General features: G+C 42.1%; 1 protein-coding gene across 13 annotated transcripts in view; it reads right to left on the reverse strand.

Annotated features, from left to right (window-relative positions):
* LOC129535755 (ankyrin repeat and sterile alpha motif domain-containing protein 1B) overlaps positions 1-14,146 on the reverse strand; it is a 414,902-nt gene that overhangs the window by 24,798 nt on the left and 375,958 nt on the right. For all 13 annotated transcript variants that reach the window (XM_088837143.1, XM_088837142.1, XM_088837141.1 and 10 more), the window contains one exon: positions 11,213-11,350. In XM_088837143.1, the coding sequence (XP_088693269.1) occupies positions 11,213-11,350 (138 nt within the window). The remainder of the gene's footprint in view (positions 1-11,212; positions 11,351-14,146) is intronic.

The raw sequence follows: 14,146 nt of genomic DNA on the forward strand, positions 1-14,146 counted from the left end.
ATATATACATTGCCACATATCAAATACTTGGCTAACGGGAAGTTGTGTATAATGCAGGGCGCTCAGCTTGGTGCTCTGACAGTCTACAGAGGTGGGATGCGGTAGGAGATGGGAGGGAGGTTTAAGACTGGAGGAATGTATGTGTACCTGTGGCTGATTCATGTTGACGTATGGCAGAAACCAACACAACACTGTAAAGTGATCATCCTCCCATTAAAAATAAATAAACAAGTCAGCCTGATTCTAAAGACCTCAACCCTAGACATGACATTTGATTTTCAGTTACACAGGAGGAGTTACAACGAATACATGTATGAATGCTGTAAAACAATCTGTGAGAAGAAAAAAAAAATCAGAATGCCTTTCTTTTTAACTTAACATAAATTGGGATTGATTTAAGGTTCTGATAATATCCAAACCCTTGAAAGTGAAAGTGTTAGTCACTCAGCTGTGTACAACTCTTTGTGACCCCATGGACTGTAGCCCATCAGGCTCCTCCGTCTATGGGATTCTCCAGGCAAGAATACTGGAGTGGGTTGCCATTCCCTCCTCCAGGGGATCTTCCTGACCCAGAGATCTAACCCCAGTCTCCTGCATTACAGTCATTCTTTACCTCCTGAGCCATCCCCTTAGCCCCCAAAAAATAGGAATAAGAGAAAAAGTGATTTATATTCTTAATATTCTTTGGCTTGCTTAATTCTCAACGATTTGTGCCAACGGACAGGATGTACTGATAAATGCAATCTATTAATTTAATCTATTTTCTTTTTTGGAGGTGGCAGGGGGTGGGGGTGGGGTAAGGTGGTGGTATGTAAGGGCCGTAAGGCTGGGAGTGCTGCCATTTTTATTCAATCACTGATCTTGGGAGCAGGACCTCTACTGCCACAGACCTGTTGGTGAATTTTAGGGGCTATGCCAGGGAAAGGCTTCTACTTAAGAGTAGTTTGCTACTTTGTAAGTGGGAGACTTGCCAGGGAACATGTTACAGTCCCATCTTAAGGGCTCCATGCACTTTAACATTTTCTTATACTGCTCTTGCCTGGAAAATCCCATGGACAGAGGAGCCTGGTGGTCACAGAGTCAGACACGACTGAGTGACTAAATGACGATGATGACGCTGCCGTTTGTTTTCATATTATCACAGTCAAGTCCCTGAGGGTCATTTTCAAATGGAGAAAATGAGAAACAGGATGAAAGAGACCACCTAACTCTAATTATTAATTCCATCGTCAGAGGTCAGCTAACATCAATAATAGAAGGTCTCTTGCAACAGTGAATTCCCACTTTGTGGGACAGTCTCTGCAACATAAGCCACAAGTACTTTCCACTAGGAACCCCACACTACTCAATGGAAAGCAACTCTGAGTTTAAGAAATGGAAACATAGGTGAAAATGGTCAAAAGGGACACACTTTCATTTGTAAGACGAGTAAGTCCCTGGAGTGCACATGTATAGCAAGCTGACTATAGTTAATAGCACCATATAGGCATGCCTCATTTTATTGTGTTTTGATGATATTGTTTTTTCTTAAATTGAAGGTTTGTGGAACCCTATTCTGAGCAAATCTATTGACACAGTTTTTCCAATAGCCTTTGCTCACTTCATGTTTCTGTGTCCCATTTTGGTAATTCTCATAATACTTCAAACTTTCTCATTATTATTATATTTGTTACGCTGAACTGTGATCAGATCTTTGCTATTACCACTGAAAAAAGATTACAACATGCTGAAGGCTCAGATGATGGTTAGCATATTTTAGCAATAAAGCATTTTTAAATTAGCACCAGAGGTGGCACTAGTGGTAAAGAACCCACCTGCCAAAGCTGCAGATCTAAGAGACATGGGTTCAATCCCTGGGTTGGGAAGATCCCCTGGAGAAGGACATAACATCCCACTCCAGTATTCCTGCCTGGAGAATCTCATGGGCAGAGGAGCCTGGTGGGCTACAGTCCATGGGGTCACAAAGAGTTGGATATGACTGAAGCGACTTAGCATGCACACACACTGTTTTTTAGACATGATGCTATTGCACACTTAACAGGCTACAGGACACTGTACACATCATTTTTATATGCACTGGGGAATAAAAAAATTCATGTGACTTTCTTTATTGTGATATTTGATTCATTGCAGTGATCTGGAAAACCAAGCTTGTGGTATCTTTGAAAGTTATTGACAGAGCAGATCCTGAAGTTCTTATCACACATACACACAAAAGCCAGTGTGTAAGTATGTGAGGTGATAGATGTTAACTAAACTTATTGTGCAGCACATGTATCAAATCCTTATGTTGTATTCCTAAAACTCATATGGTGTTATATGCCAATTGTATCGCAATTAAACTGGAGAAAAAGAAAGGGCTCAGGAATCTCACTTTCATTAAACTGATCAGTGTGGTTGACTCTGGCGCTCTTCTTCCCCTGCACTTAAGTTTGCTGATACTTAGTGATGGAAGAGGACTATAAAATGCTGTCCCCTAGCCTGCTGACCACAATTTCCTGCATTCTGTCATCTCTCTTCTTCCAGTTTGGAACCTTTCACGGCCCACATTCAACCAAGAAAGCACAGGAAAGAGGGATCCTCGTTTCCCCCACACACCACCCACGGGCATCAAGACTTTGACGTTCCCTACATATTTCAGAACTAGTCTAAGCTTCACACACTGAAGATTATAGAATTTGAGAGTTGCAAGTTAAAGAAAAATAAGCATAGTTAAAAATCCCAAAGACCACAAACATGTTCTTTATAGAGAGGTGAGAATTAGCTACGGTTTAGTGGTGGTCATGGCTTTTAATGCTATTTAAACAAAATAAACACTTCATACTGTAAAACTATAGAATGAGATCCCTCCCAGATTTCTAAAATAAATCTGACAGTTTCACAAAGAATGCATCAAAATCTTTCTGACCTACCTGTCTCCATTCTACGACCTAGATGTCTAGACTGAGTGAATAATATATAGAAGAGGATAGTTTCCAAGTGATCTTGAGTCTATCTGTTTCTTTTGGTGGCTTTTAAGGACGATCACTGCAGCCTTGGGATCTAGTGGCCCCTGAAACAACCCATTCTCCCTCTTGTCAGCCCGACAGCATGGACTTCCCCTTCACTCACTGGAGATAAAGGTGGAGGAGAGGGAGCTTCCCTGGTGGTCCACTGGTTAAGAATCCGCCTGTCAATGCAGGAGACTTGGGTTTGATTCCCAGTCCAGGAAGATTATGTATTCCAAGGAGAAGCTAAGCCTGTGTGCCGTAACTACTGAGCCAGTGCTCTGGAGCCCGAGAACCACAACTATTGAAGCCCCTGTGCCTAGAGCCTGTGCTCTGCAACAAGAGAAGCCACTGCAATGAGAAGCCAGGGCACCACAATGAAAAGTAGCCCCTACTCACTGGAACTAGAGGAAGCCCATGCGCTGCAGTGAATACCAGCACAGCCAAAAACAAATAAATCTTCCAAAAAGAAGAGTGGAGGAGAAAAAAGCTGAATTTGTTGTTTTAAGCCTCAAAACTCCTAGACTCATGAAAGTGTTAGCCACTCAGTTGTGTCTGACTCTTTGTGACCCCATGGACTGTAGCCCTCCAGGCTCCTCTGGTCCATGGAATTCTCCAGGCAAGAATACTGGAGTGTCCATTTCCTTCTCCAGAAGATCTTCCCAAACCAAGGCTAGAACCTGGGTCTTCTGCACTGCAGGAAACTGCACTCCTAGACTCATAACACACATGTTTTTCCTACTTAGGCCTATTCTCTTCCCCCAAGTTTTCAACTGCCTAGAAGGTGGAGCTTGGGCAGCTTCTTGTTCAGAAGTGGATGAGGCATGTCCCATTAGAGAGGTGACTAGGAATCAGATGCCACCATAGTGAGTCGAGAATGCAGAGTAGGTCTTGGGTTTGCTGGTAGGTATAATGGGAGTGTATGCTGTGTGCTTAGTCGTTCAGTTGCGTCTGACTCTTTGTGACCCTATGGACTGTAGCCCACCAGGTTCCTCTGTTCATGGGGATTCTCCACGCAAGAATACTGGAATGGGTTGCCATGCTCTCCTCCAGGGGATCTTCTCAACCCAGGGATCGAACCCAGGTCTATTGGAGGCAGATTCTTTACCATCTCAGCCACCAGGAAAGCCCAATGAGGTATAATACACACTGACTTTTCTTGGGAACACTAATTCCACTTCTGATCTAGTCTTTTTTAATTTTCATCTACCTGTCATTTAAAACTGAAAATATCACAAGCTGAATTTAGTGCATTAGGTTGGGGCAAAAGTAATTTCAGTTTTACAACTGTTGAACTTTGTCATTTGATATTGAAACACATTCTTAAATAAATGTGGTTCTGCTATACATCATTTTAATGCACATTTCTCATTTATATTTTTTGCTAATGACATATTACTTGCTGTTTAATTTATATTTCTTTTAGACTACAGAAATGATGTTAGACAAAAAGCAAAGCTGAGTGATTTTTTGAGTTCAAAATGGTCATAAAGCAGCAGAGACAACTCAAAACATCAACAATGCATCTGGCCCAGAAACTGCTAATGAATGTAGAGTGCAGTGGTCATTCAAGAAGTTTTGCAAAGGAAACGAGAGCATTGAGGATGAGGAGTATGGTGGCTGACCATCGGAAGTTAACAATGACCAATTGAGAGGATCACTGAAGCTGATCCTCTCACAACTGCATGAAAAGTTGCCCAAGAACTCAACGTTGACCATTCTATGGTTGTTTGCCATTTGAAGCAAATTGGAAAGGTGAAAAAGCTCAATAAGTGGGTGCCTCATAGCTGACTAAAAATTAAAAAAACTGTTATTTTTAAGTGTTATCTTCTTTTATTCCATGCAACAATAATGAACCATTTCTCGATGGGATTGTGACATGCAATAAGTGAATTTTATATGACAACCAGCAATGACCAGCTCAGTGACTGGACTGAGAAGAAGCTCCAAAGCACTTTCCAAAGCCAAACTTGCACCAAGAAAAGCTCATGGTCACCGGTTGTCTGCTGCCCACTTGATCCACTACAGCTTTCTGAATCCTGGTGAAACTATTGTATCTGAGAAGTATGCTCAGCAAATTGTGAGATGCACTGAAAACTGCAATGCCTCGGCCAGCACTGGTCAACAGAATGGGCCCATTCTGTCGTCCTCTCCGTAACACTACCTGATTACACGTTGCACAACCAGCACTTCAAAAGTTGAATGAACTGGGCTACAAGGTTTTGCCTCGTTTGCCATATTCACCTGACTGCTCACCAATCGACCTCCACATCCTCAAGCAGCTCGACAATTTTTTGCAGGGAAAATGCTTCCACAAGCAGTAGGATGCAGAAAATGCTTTCCAAGAGTTTGTAGAATCCTGAAGCATGCTACAGGAATAAAAAAGCTTATTTCTTTTTGGCAAAAATGTGTTGATTGTAATGGTTCCTATTTTGATTAATAAAGATGTGTTGGAGCCTAGTTATAATGGTTTAAAATTCACGGTATGAAATTTAAAAATTGTGGTCCAAAACTGCAATTACTTTTTTACCAACCTAACTCGATGGCATGAGTTTGAGTGAACTCCGGGAGTTGGTGATGGACAGGGAGGCCTGGTGTGCTGTGATTCATGGGGTTGCACAGAGTCGGTCACGACTGAGCGACTGAACTGAACTGAATAGATTCTTAGGAATGAGAACAAGCCTAATTGGAGAAGATAAGGCGTACCATTTTCTGAAGTGTGTTCCACAGAATGCCAGGCCTGTGAGGAGCTCTCCTGGCAGGAGGCTCCCATGGCCAAATGACCCTGGAAAACACAGGGCACTCTGCCCGCTCCTGGTGTCTGAGCCTATTGAGGGCTCTGCAGTGTCTCAGAGTAAAGGAACTATGTTAAATTCACATGCTGGCTTTTGTAGGGGGGCTTGAGCTTCCCTTCCAAGACCACAGGATTTCAATGCAAAAAATGTTCTGAATTTCAAATTCAACTCTCTGTAAACTGGAAGTTCAGCTATCACTGAATTTTCTTGATAATAGGAGATATTCAGAAAAACTTCCTGTGACTCATAAAAGATCTTACAAAGTGAAAGTAGTAATAACTGCAATTAAAAATATGTATGTCATGGCAGAGGGGTGGGGGAAGAAGAGGGTGGGATGAATTGAGAGACTTGCATTGACATGTACACGACCATGTGTAGCTAGTGGGAAGCTGCTGTGTGGCAGGGAGCTCAACTTGGGGCTCTATGGTAACCTAGATGGTGGGAGGGGCATGGGGTGGGAGGGAGTTTTAAGAGGGAGGGGATATATATACACATATAGCTGATTCATGCTGTTGTACAGCAGAAACACGACACTGTAAAGGAATTATACTCCAATAAAAAGTAAGCAAAATATACTCAAAACACATCAGCTGAAAGACTAAATGTATACTGGAGGTATTCTTTGGCCATTTGGGCAGCCTGGGGGACTGATTCATATCAAAAGAATGTTAACGCTTCCAAGAAAGGACTGAATATTGAATTGCCCTACATAAAGACATGAAATACATGCTCAAAGAGGCTTTTTTTTTTTCAGTGCAAACAAAGCTTGGTGCATCTCAAAATTGCTCAAAGGCCCAGGTCAGGACTGGTGGCCTTTGTGACTATTTTTGAAGTTAGACAAACTGTTCACCTAGAGAGGATTAAAATGGTGGATTCATGGCGTAAGATGAAAATCCTTTGGAGCTGATACCAGACTCCTAAGCTAGTGAATGTCTACATTAAATCAAACATCTGGATGAAGAGATAAAAGGTGAGGCAATTCTCCACATGTTTTCAAAATGTATCAGGGACATTGTGTTGGTCTTAAAACCAGACAGTTGACTATTTTTCCCTTATATTTCGCCTCAGAATTCTGGCGTCACATATACACCAGCTGAAAAACTCAAGGGGCCAGATGGCCCACGGGTATCATTTTTAGTTTGAATAGAGAACACTGTTTTGGATACTCTTATGGAGGCAAATTATATATTACTCTAAAACCAATTTAGAAAGAAACACTGCAATACCCAAGGGAAGGCTGGAATTCATCCTGACAATACTGGAATATTAATGCTGACACTCAATGAAAACACTATATAGAAGCAATGGACCAACAGAAGGCCTACAGAGTCTACGCTTTCTTTCTACTGCTTCTGTTTATTTATTCTTCTATTTTTTTTCGGTTCTTTTGCAAGGGCAGTGGGAAAACGTGGGACCATAAATATAATTCTGAAAAATCTACCTTCTGTCTTTTAGCAGGAAAAGGCCAGAGTGAATTGTGAGGTCAGAAGGGAAGGAGAGAGACAGAGGTGGTGGTGGTGCTGATAATAACACATTGTTTATGAGCCTGTGCATACGTTCCTTCATTTCAGTCCCAATGAAAACCTGTGAGGGACAAATCCCTGCACCTGTTGTGTAGACAAAGGAAATCGGGATTCCAAGTCCGGCTCCTCATCTAACATCAGGGAGCAGGCAGCGAGTTGGAATGAATGTGAACTCTGAGCAGCTTGTCCTTTCTATGACACCAAGGTAACTCTCCCAGAGAAGGGTGTATCATGCAAACCAAAAGGTATGGGGATAGAAAGATAAATTCTGTTGTTTAAAGAAACAACAGCATCTCACAAGAACGGCAAGTTAGGTCTAAAGGCACCAGAAACCTAATGCTGACATGGCTTTAATCAACAATGTTGATCCCATGGGAACAAACACATCCAGGGATACTGTAAGGGCTTGGCTTTGCTGTCCTTAACTGTTAACACAGACCACCTGTATATTATTCTCCTCATGCCTCCTAAAATAGAAAAACAATTTAAAGGCACATGAGCATTCTTTCCTGTTTTCAGTCTTCAAAATTTGCAAGGGATGGGCTACATGCAGCCTGGTAATACAATGCTCTGGTCATGAGCCTAACTTCCCTTGCTGCTGCTGCTGAGTCACTTCAGTCGTGTCTGACTCTGTGCGACCCCATAAACGGCAGCCACCAGGCTCCACTGTCCCTGGGATTCTCCAGGCAAGAACACTGGAGTGGGTTGCCATTTCCTTCTCCAATTCATGAAAGTGAAAAGTGAAAGTCGCTCAGTCGTGTCCGACTCTTAAGTCGCTCAGTCGTGTCCGACTCTTAGCAACCCCATGGACTGTAGCCTACCTGGCTTCTCCATCCATGGGATTTTCCAGGCAAGAGTACTGGAGTGGGGTGCCATTGCCTTCTCCGTAACTTCCCTTCAGTTCAGTTCAGTTGTCGCTCAGTCATGTCCAACTCTTTGTGACCCCATGAATCACAGCACGCCAGGCCTCCCTGTCCATCACCAACTCCCGGAGATCACTCAAACTCATGTCCATCGAGTCGGTGATGCCATCCAGCCATCTCATTCTCTGTCGTCCCCGTCTCCTCCCACCCCCAATCCCTCCTAGCATCAGACTCTTTTCCAGTGAGTCAGCTCGTCGCATGAGGTGGCCGAAGTATTGGAGTTTCAGCTTTAGCATCAGTCCTTCCAATGAACACCCAGGATTGATCTCCTTTAGAATGGACTGGTTGGATCTCCTTGCAGTCCAAGGGACTCTCAAGAGTCTTTTCCAGCACCTTAGAACAGGGTAAATTCGGGGTTTTGGTGATCCTTGGTCCATGGGAGTTTGTCAGAACTGAAAAAGATTGCTTCAAGTAGTCTTAACCATGACACCACACTGTGGGCTGGCCTCCCAAGAATATATTCCACTGCAAATACTGTGTAATTCTTTAAACATGTGTATTTTAAAACTTGAGCAGAGCAGAACTGTCAAATTAGAGTGACATATTAGAATTCTTCTGATTGCGGATTATTTCATGGTTGTCTCTCTCTTCTGTTTCAAATGCAGAATGCCCAATGTACTACATTAGAGTTATCCTCACACAATTTGTACCATCTTAAAGGTACAAAAAGGAATACTTTATATTTTCTAAAGTTGCTTTCATTTCCCAAGTTTGTAATACATGGGCTAGTTTTTTTTTTAATTTATTTTTATTTTTTGTATTCTTTTTTAAAAATTGGGGTATAATTGCTTCACAAGGTTGTGTTATTTTCTGTTGTACAACAAAGTGAATTTACTATATGCATATATATATATCCCCTCCTTCACCCCCGCCCCACACTTCTTGGGTCATCACACAGTATAGAGCTGAGCTCCCTGTGCTTTATACCGCAGGTTCCCACTAGCTATATGTTTTACACATACTAGTGTATATAGGTCAATGCTACTCTCCCCGAAGTCTCCCCACCCTCTTCTTCCCCACTTCCACATGTCCATTCTGTATGTCTGCATCTCTACTCCTGCCCTGCAAATGGTTTCATCAGTACCATTTTCTCGATTCCATATATATGCATTAACATATGATATTTAGTAAACCAAAAACAAGACGAAAAGACAACCCTCAGAATGGGAAAAAATATTTGCAAATGGAGCAACTGAAAAAGAATCTCCAAAATATACAAGCAGCTCATGCAGCTCAATATCAAAAAAATACAAACCCAATCAAAAAATAGGCAGAAGATATAAAGAGACATTTCTCCAAAGAAGACATAAGATAGCTAACAAACAAATGAAAATACACTCAACATCACTCATTATCAGAGAAATGCATATCAAAACTACAATGACATATCATCCCACACCAATTAAAATGGCCACTCTCAAGAAATCTACAAACAATAAATTGGAAAAAAAGGGAACCCTCTTGCACTGTTGGTGGGAATGTAAATTGATACAGCCACTATGGAGAACAGGTTGGAGGTTCTAGAACTACCATATGACCTAGCAATCCCACTCCTGGGCATATATCCTGAGAAAACCATAATTCAAAAAGACACGTGTAACTCAATGATCACTGCAGCACTATTTACAATAGCCAGGACATAGAAGCAACCTATATGTTTATTGACAGATTAATGGATAAAGAAGATGTGGTATATGTATACAATGGAATGTTAGCCATAAAGAGAAATGAAATTGGGTCATTTGTAGTGACGTGAATGGACCTAGAGTCTGTCATACAAAATAAATCAGAAAGAGAAAAACAAATATTGCATATGGGTTAGTTTTAAGACAATGACAAACAGGATTATAGGTGGTATAACACCATAAGGACATCATTACAAGACTAATTTCTGAATATGGGTCATATTTAAATAGACCAAACCTCACTGTTCCCAATTGTTATTTGTAGATGTCTAATTTAATTACTATTCAATATAGAAAACCGTAAGTATTGTATGCTGCTGCTGCTGCTGCTAAGTCACTTCAGTCGTGTCCAACTCTGTGCAACCCCATAGATGGCAGCCCACCAGGCTCCCCCGTCCCTGGGATTCTCCAGGCAAGAATACTGGAGTGGGTTGCCATTTCCTTCTCCAATGTGTAAAAGTGAAAGTGAAATCGCTCAGTCATGTCTGACTTGTAGCGACCCCAGGGACTGCAGCCTACCAGGCTCCTCCGTCCATGGGATTTTCTAGGCAAGAGTACTGGAGTGGCTTGCCATTGCCTTCTCCGAGTATTGTATGAGGCACTAAAATTTACTTTTCTTCCAAACAAACCTAGAGTACTATGTCCTACTATTTAGAAATGGCTACCCAAGAAACCAACAGACAGGGAAGAACAAAAAGGCTGAAATACATTTACTGTATTTTGGTACCAGAGAAAGAAAGGAATTCATTAAATTTAAAAAGTGAAGTTAGTAGTTGATCAGTGGCAGTTCAGATACTGAATAGAAGTGGAGTTTGAAATTTAATGGATGAGTGAAAATATAGAAAAAGCTCAGAAAAGCTGAGTCTGCAAAATATCTTATACCATGAATACCTTAATATTTGGTAAAACAACAAACAGACAAAAACCAAGCCTTTGGACTTCCTGGTGGTCCAGTTGTTAAGAATCTGCGTGCGAGTGCAGGGGACACAGGTTTGATCTCTGAGCCAGGAAGATCCCACATGTTGAGGAGTAACCAGGTCTGTGTTATGTACCACAACTACTGAAGACTACACCTAAAGCCCATGTTCCACAGCAAGAGAAGCCACTGCAATAAGAAGCTCAACAGAGGGCAGCCCCCTGCCTGCCACAACTTGAGAAAGCCTGCCTGTAGCAACAGAGACCCAGTATAGTTAAAAAAAAACCCAAAACTCAAACAAACCAAGCATCTAAATTGCTTCCAATAAATTCCAGGTACATTCACAGAAATATTTAGTCAGTCTAAAGAGGATAGTTACTCACCACATCAAAGGCAGTAAACACATGACAGTAGTGGTGATTGGACTTCAAATCCTTAGTGATATAAGCGAATGTCGAGAGGTCTTCCGGGTCCTGGGCAGCACAGGAAATATTACGAATCTCATGCTCAGCAATTATGTTCTGGAAGAAATGACATAAATGACCATTGTTTTCCTCTGCAAACCAGCCTATTTTAGAACCACGGCAAATGACCTGGGAAGCGGCTGATGTACCTTTTCCTAGAATGTTCTAGACCAGCAACATTCAAAATGACCCACTATCTGTGGGCAAAGGTACACCAGGTCTGGAAGGAATATTTTCATTTAATGAAAAACAACCTAAAATAGTCTGAACCCGGAGCAGTGGGCCTGGCGCTGTGTAGACACTTTTAAAAAAATAATAATTATTAAGGATTTTACTATTTCTACCCCCACGTACACTGGGAGAGTCAGCGTTGCCTCCTGCCAACTCTTCCTGGAAAAGATTCCCTGCCCTGTTGTTCTGCTTTCCCAGGAGACTGAGCCCTCACCATCCCTTACTGCTGTCCTGTGCCTGCCAGAGCTCCCCAGAGCCGAGGCAGGTTGGGGAGGGCAAGTCAAAGCACTCTCTCGACAACTGTGCAGAGACTAGGGCGCAGGGGTGGGAGGAGGGAAACACCACATCGCAGGCTTGATGCAGGGCCCTGTGGATGACGACGCTTTGCTAGCTATTCCAGCCATGTTGTAATTACGAGTGGGCGCTGGAGGTTAGCCTCAGCAGCTCATAGGTGGAAACTGGTCCTCAGACAGTGTAAGTGCCTTAACTCAGGGCAGGTGGCAGAGCTGAGCCCACAATCTGGGGTTTTCGGACCGCAGAGCTCAGGCTTTCTCAAATACAATGCAATGCCTCTCACCCCCAACCTCTCTCACTGATTCAACACCATTTCATTTTTCTTCTCACTAGCATTTTCTCATGGCCTCTCCTTGCCAGCCTCCTCATCCCAACCAGCCTTTAAGAATAATGGGAAGTACCTGAGGAAAGGTTTAAGTACCATTACCCTGAAGCACAAAATCATCAAGGAGAAACAACTGGGCTGCAAACCCTGCCAGATACTTCTTTTGATATATTGATGAATTTAAGAAGGAAAATATTTCACATAATCATGCAGTCATTTCTTAGTCTCATAATATCCCATTTATAATCTCATAATATCTCATTTATGATTTCTGCAGTTGTCATAGATCTAAAACCTTTAATGATTACCCTAATTACTTTGTAATTGCACAGTCTTAAATAACCCAAGCACATATAATGCTCCGGGTACACCCATCAATGTCTAAAAATGCTTACAAAATGCCCTTCCCTGACAGCACCCTGAGCAAGTTTTTCACGCCCCTCACTCTGCTGAGCTGTGTGGTTAGGAGGCAATTACAGAATTAACACATGAAAGAAAATTAAATTAAGACGTTCTTCACAGTGGTGCCTGATGTTGATACTACATGTAGCACTGTCAAAAATAACTCAAATTGGAGTCAGAATCCCATAAACAAGTAACATCCTCTTGCAGGATAGAATTTCAAGATAGAAGGTCCCGATCCTCTTCTGACATCCAGACAGCATTTCTTCAAGAAGAAAACTAAATTAGGAGCTTGTGAAATCTTAACTTTAAAATTAATAAGAGCTGCGTGATCTTTATAGGCACAGTGTTAGCAGGTGCACTAGGCTGCCACCGTCATTTGATTTGTTTCCACTGTCATTTTAATTGGGGCTGCAAGTTGTTTCAGCAAGTCTGTGTGGATGTGGTCTCATCACCCAGGATCCACTATTATTGGAAACAGCATTGGCTCCAACTTTTAACTAAACTGGTATGTTGTGTTCTTGAGATTTTTAACTAGCATTAAGGTAGATTCATTGGAAGGACTGATGCTGAAGCTCCAATACTTTGGCTACCTGATGCGAAGAGCTGACTCACTGGAAAATATCTTGATGCTGGGAAAGACTGAGGGCAAAATAAGAAGAGGGCCACAGGGGATGAGATGGTTGGATGGAATCATCAACTCAATGGACATGAGTTTGAGCAAACTCCGAGAGATAGTGAAGGACAAGGAAGCCTGGCGTGCTGCAGTTGATGGGGTCGCAAAGAGTCAGACATGACTGAACAACAACAAAAAAAGGTAGATTAGCTTCTCAGGAAGGTGTTACAGTGAAAAGTGCCCTGTGACTTTTATCGCACTGAATACTCTGAATCTTGCCAGTTCATAAGATGTCACTCTTGATTTTCAGTGGTGTATGACGGCCCTGTGGCCCAGGGAAAACCTGTAAAGTAGATCAAGCTTTACCTCTGGAGCTCTGTCTTAATTACGAGCTTCATGTGTCTGTCCTCCCCAAGTTTGTATCTTGAAATCCTAGCTCCCAGTGTGATGGTGCTTAGAGGTGGGCCTCTGGGATATGATTAGGTGAAGACGGTGGAGCTCTCGTGATTAGTGCTTTTACAAGACAGGAGCCAGTAGGTCCTTGGTTATCCATTTTTAAAACAGCAGTGTGTACCTGTTCATCCCAAACTTTCTAACTATCCTTCTCCCCATCTTTCCCCCCAGAAATCATAAGTTCATTCTCTAGGGAACTCTGCTCAATGTTATGTGGCAGCCTGGATGGGAGAGGAGTTTGGGGGAGAATGGATACATGTGTATGTATGGCTGAGTCCCTTTGCTGTCCATCTGAAACTATCACAACACTGTTCATCAGCTATACTCCAATACAAAATAAAACATTTAATAAAAATAATAACTAAGTTTGCTTTAAAAAAAATTGCAAAAAAAACACAACAGTTGAGAGAGCCAACTGGCCCTCTCTGCCATAAGGACACAGCAGGAAGATGGCTGTTTATGAAGCAGCAAATGGATGCTTTCATCAGATACTGAATCTGTTGCTGAGTTAATTTTGGACTTTCCAGCCTCT

This window comes from Moschus berezovskii, chromosome 6 (assembly GCF_049115385.1).
Source record: "Moschus berezovskii isolate FMDL1 chromosome 6, NW_MosBer_1.0, whole genome shotgun sequence".
Classification (NCBI taxonomy): domain Eukaryota; kingdom Metazoa; phylum Chordata; class Mammalia; order Artiodactyla; family Moschidae; genus Moschus; species Moschus berezovskii.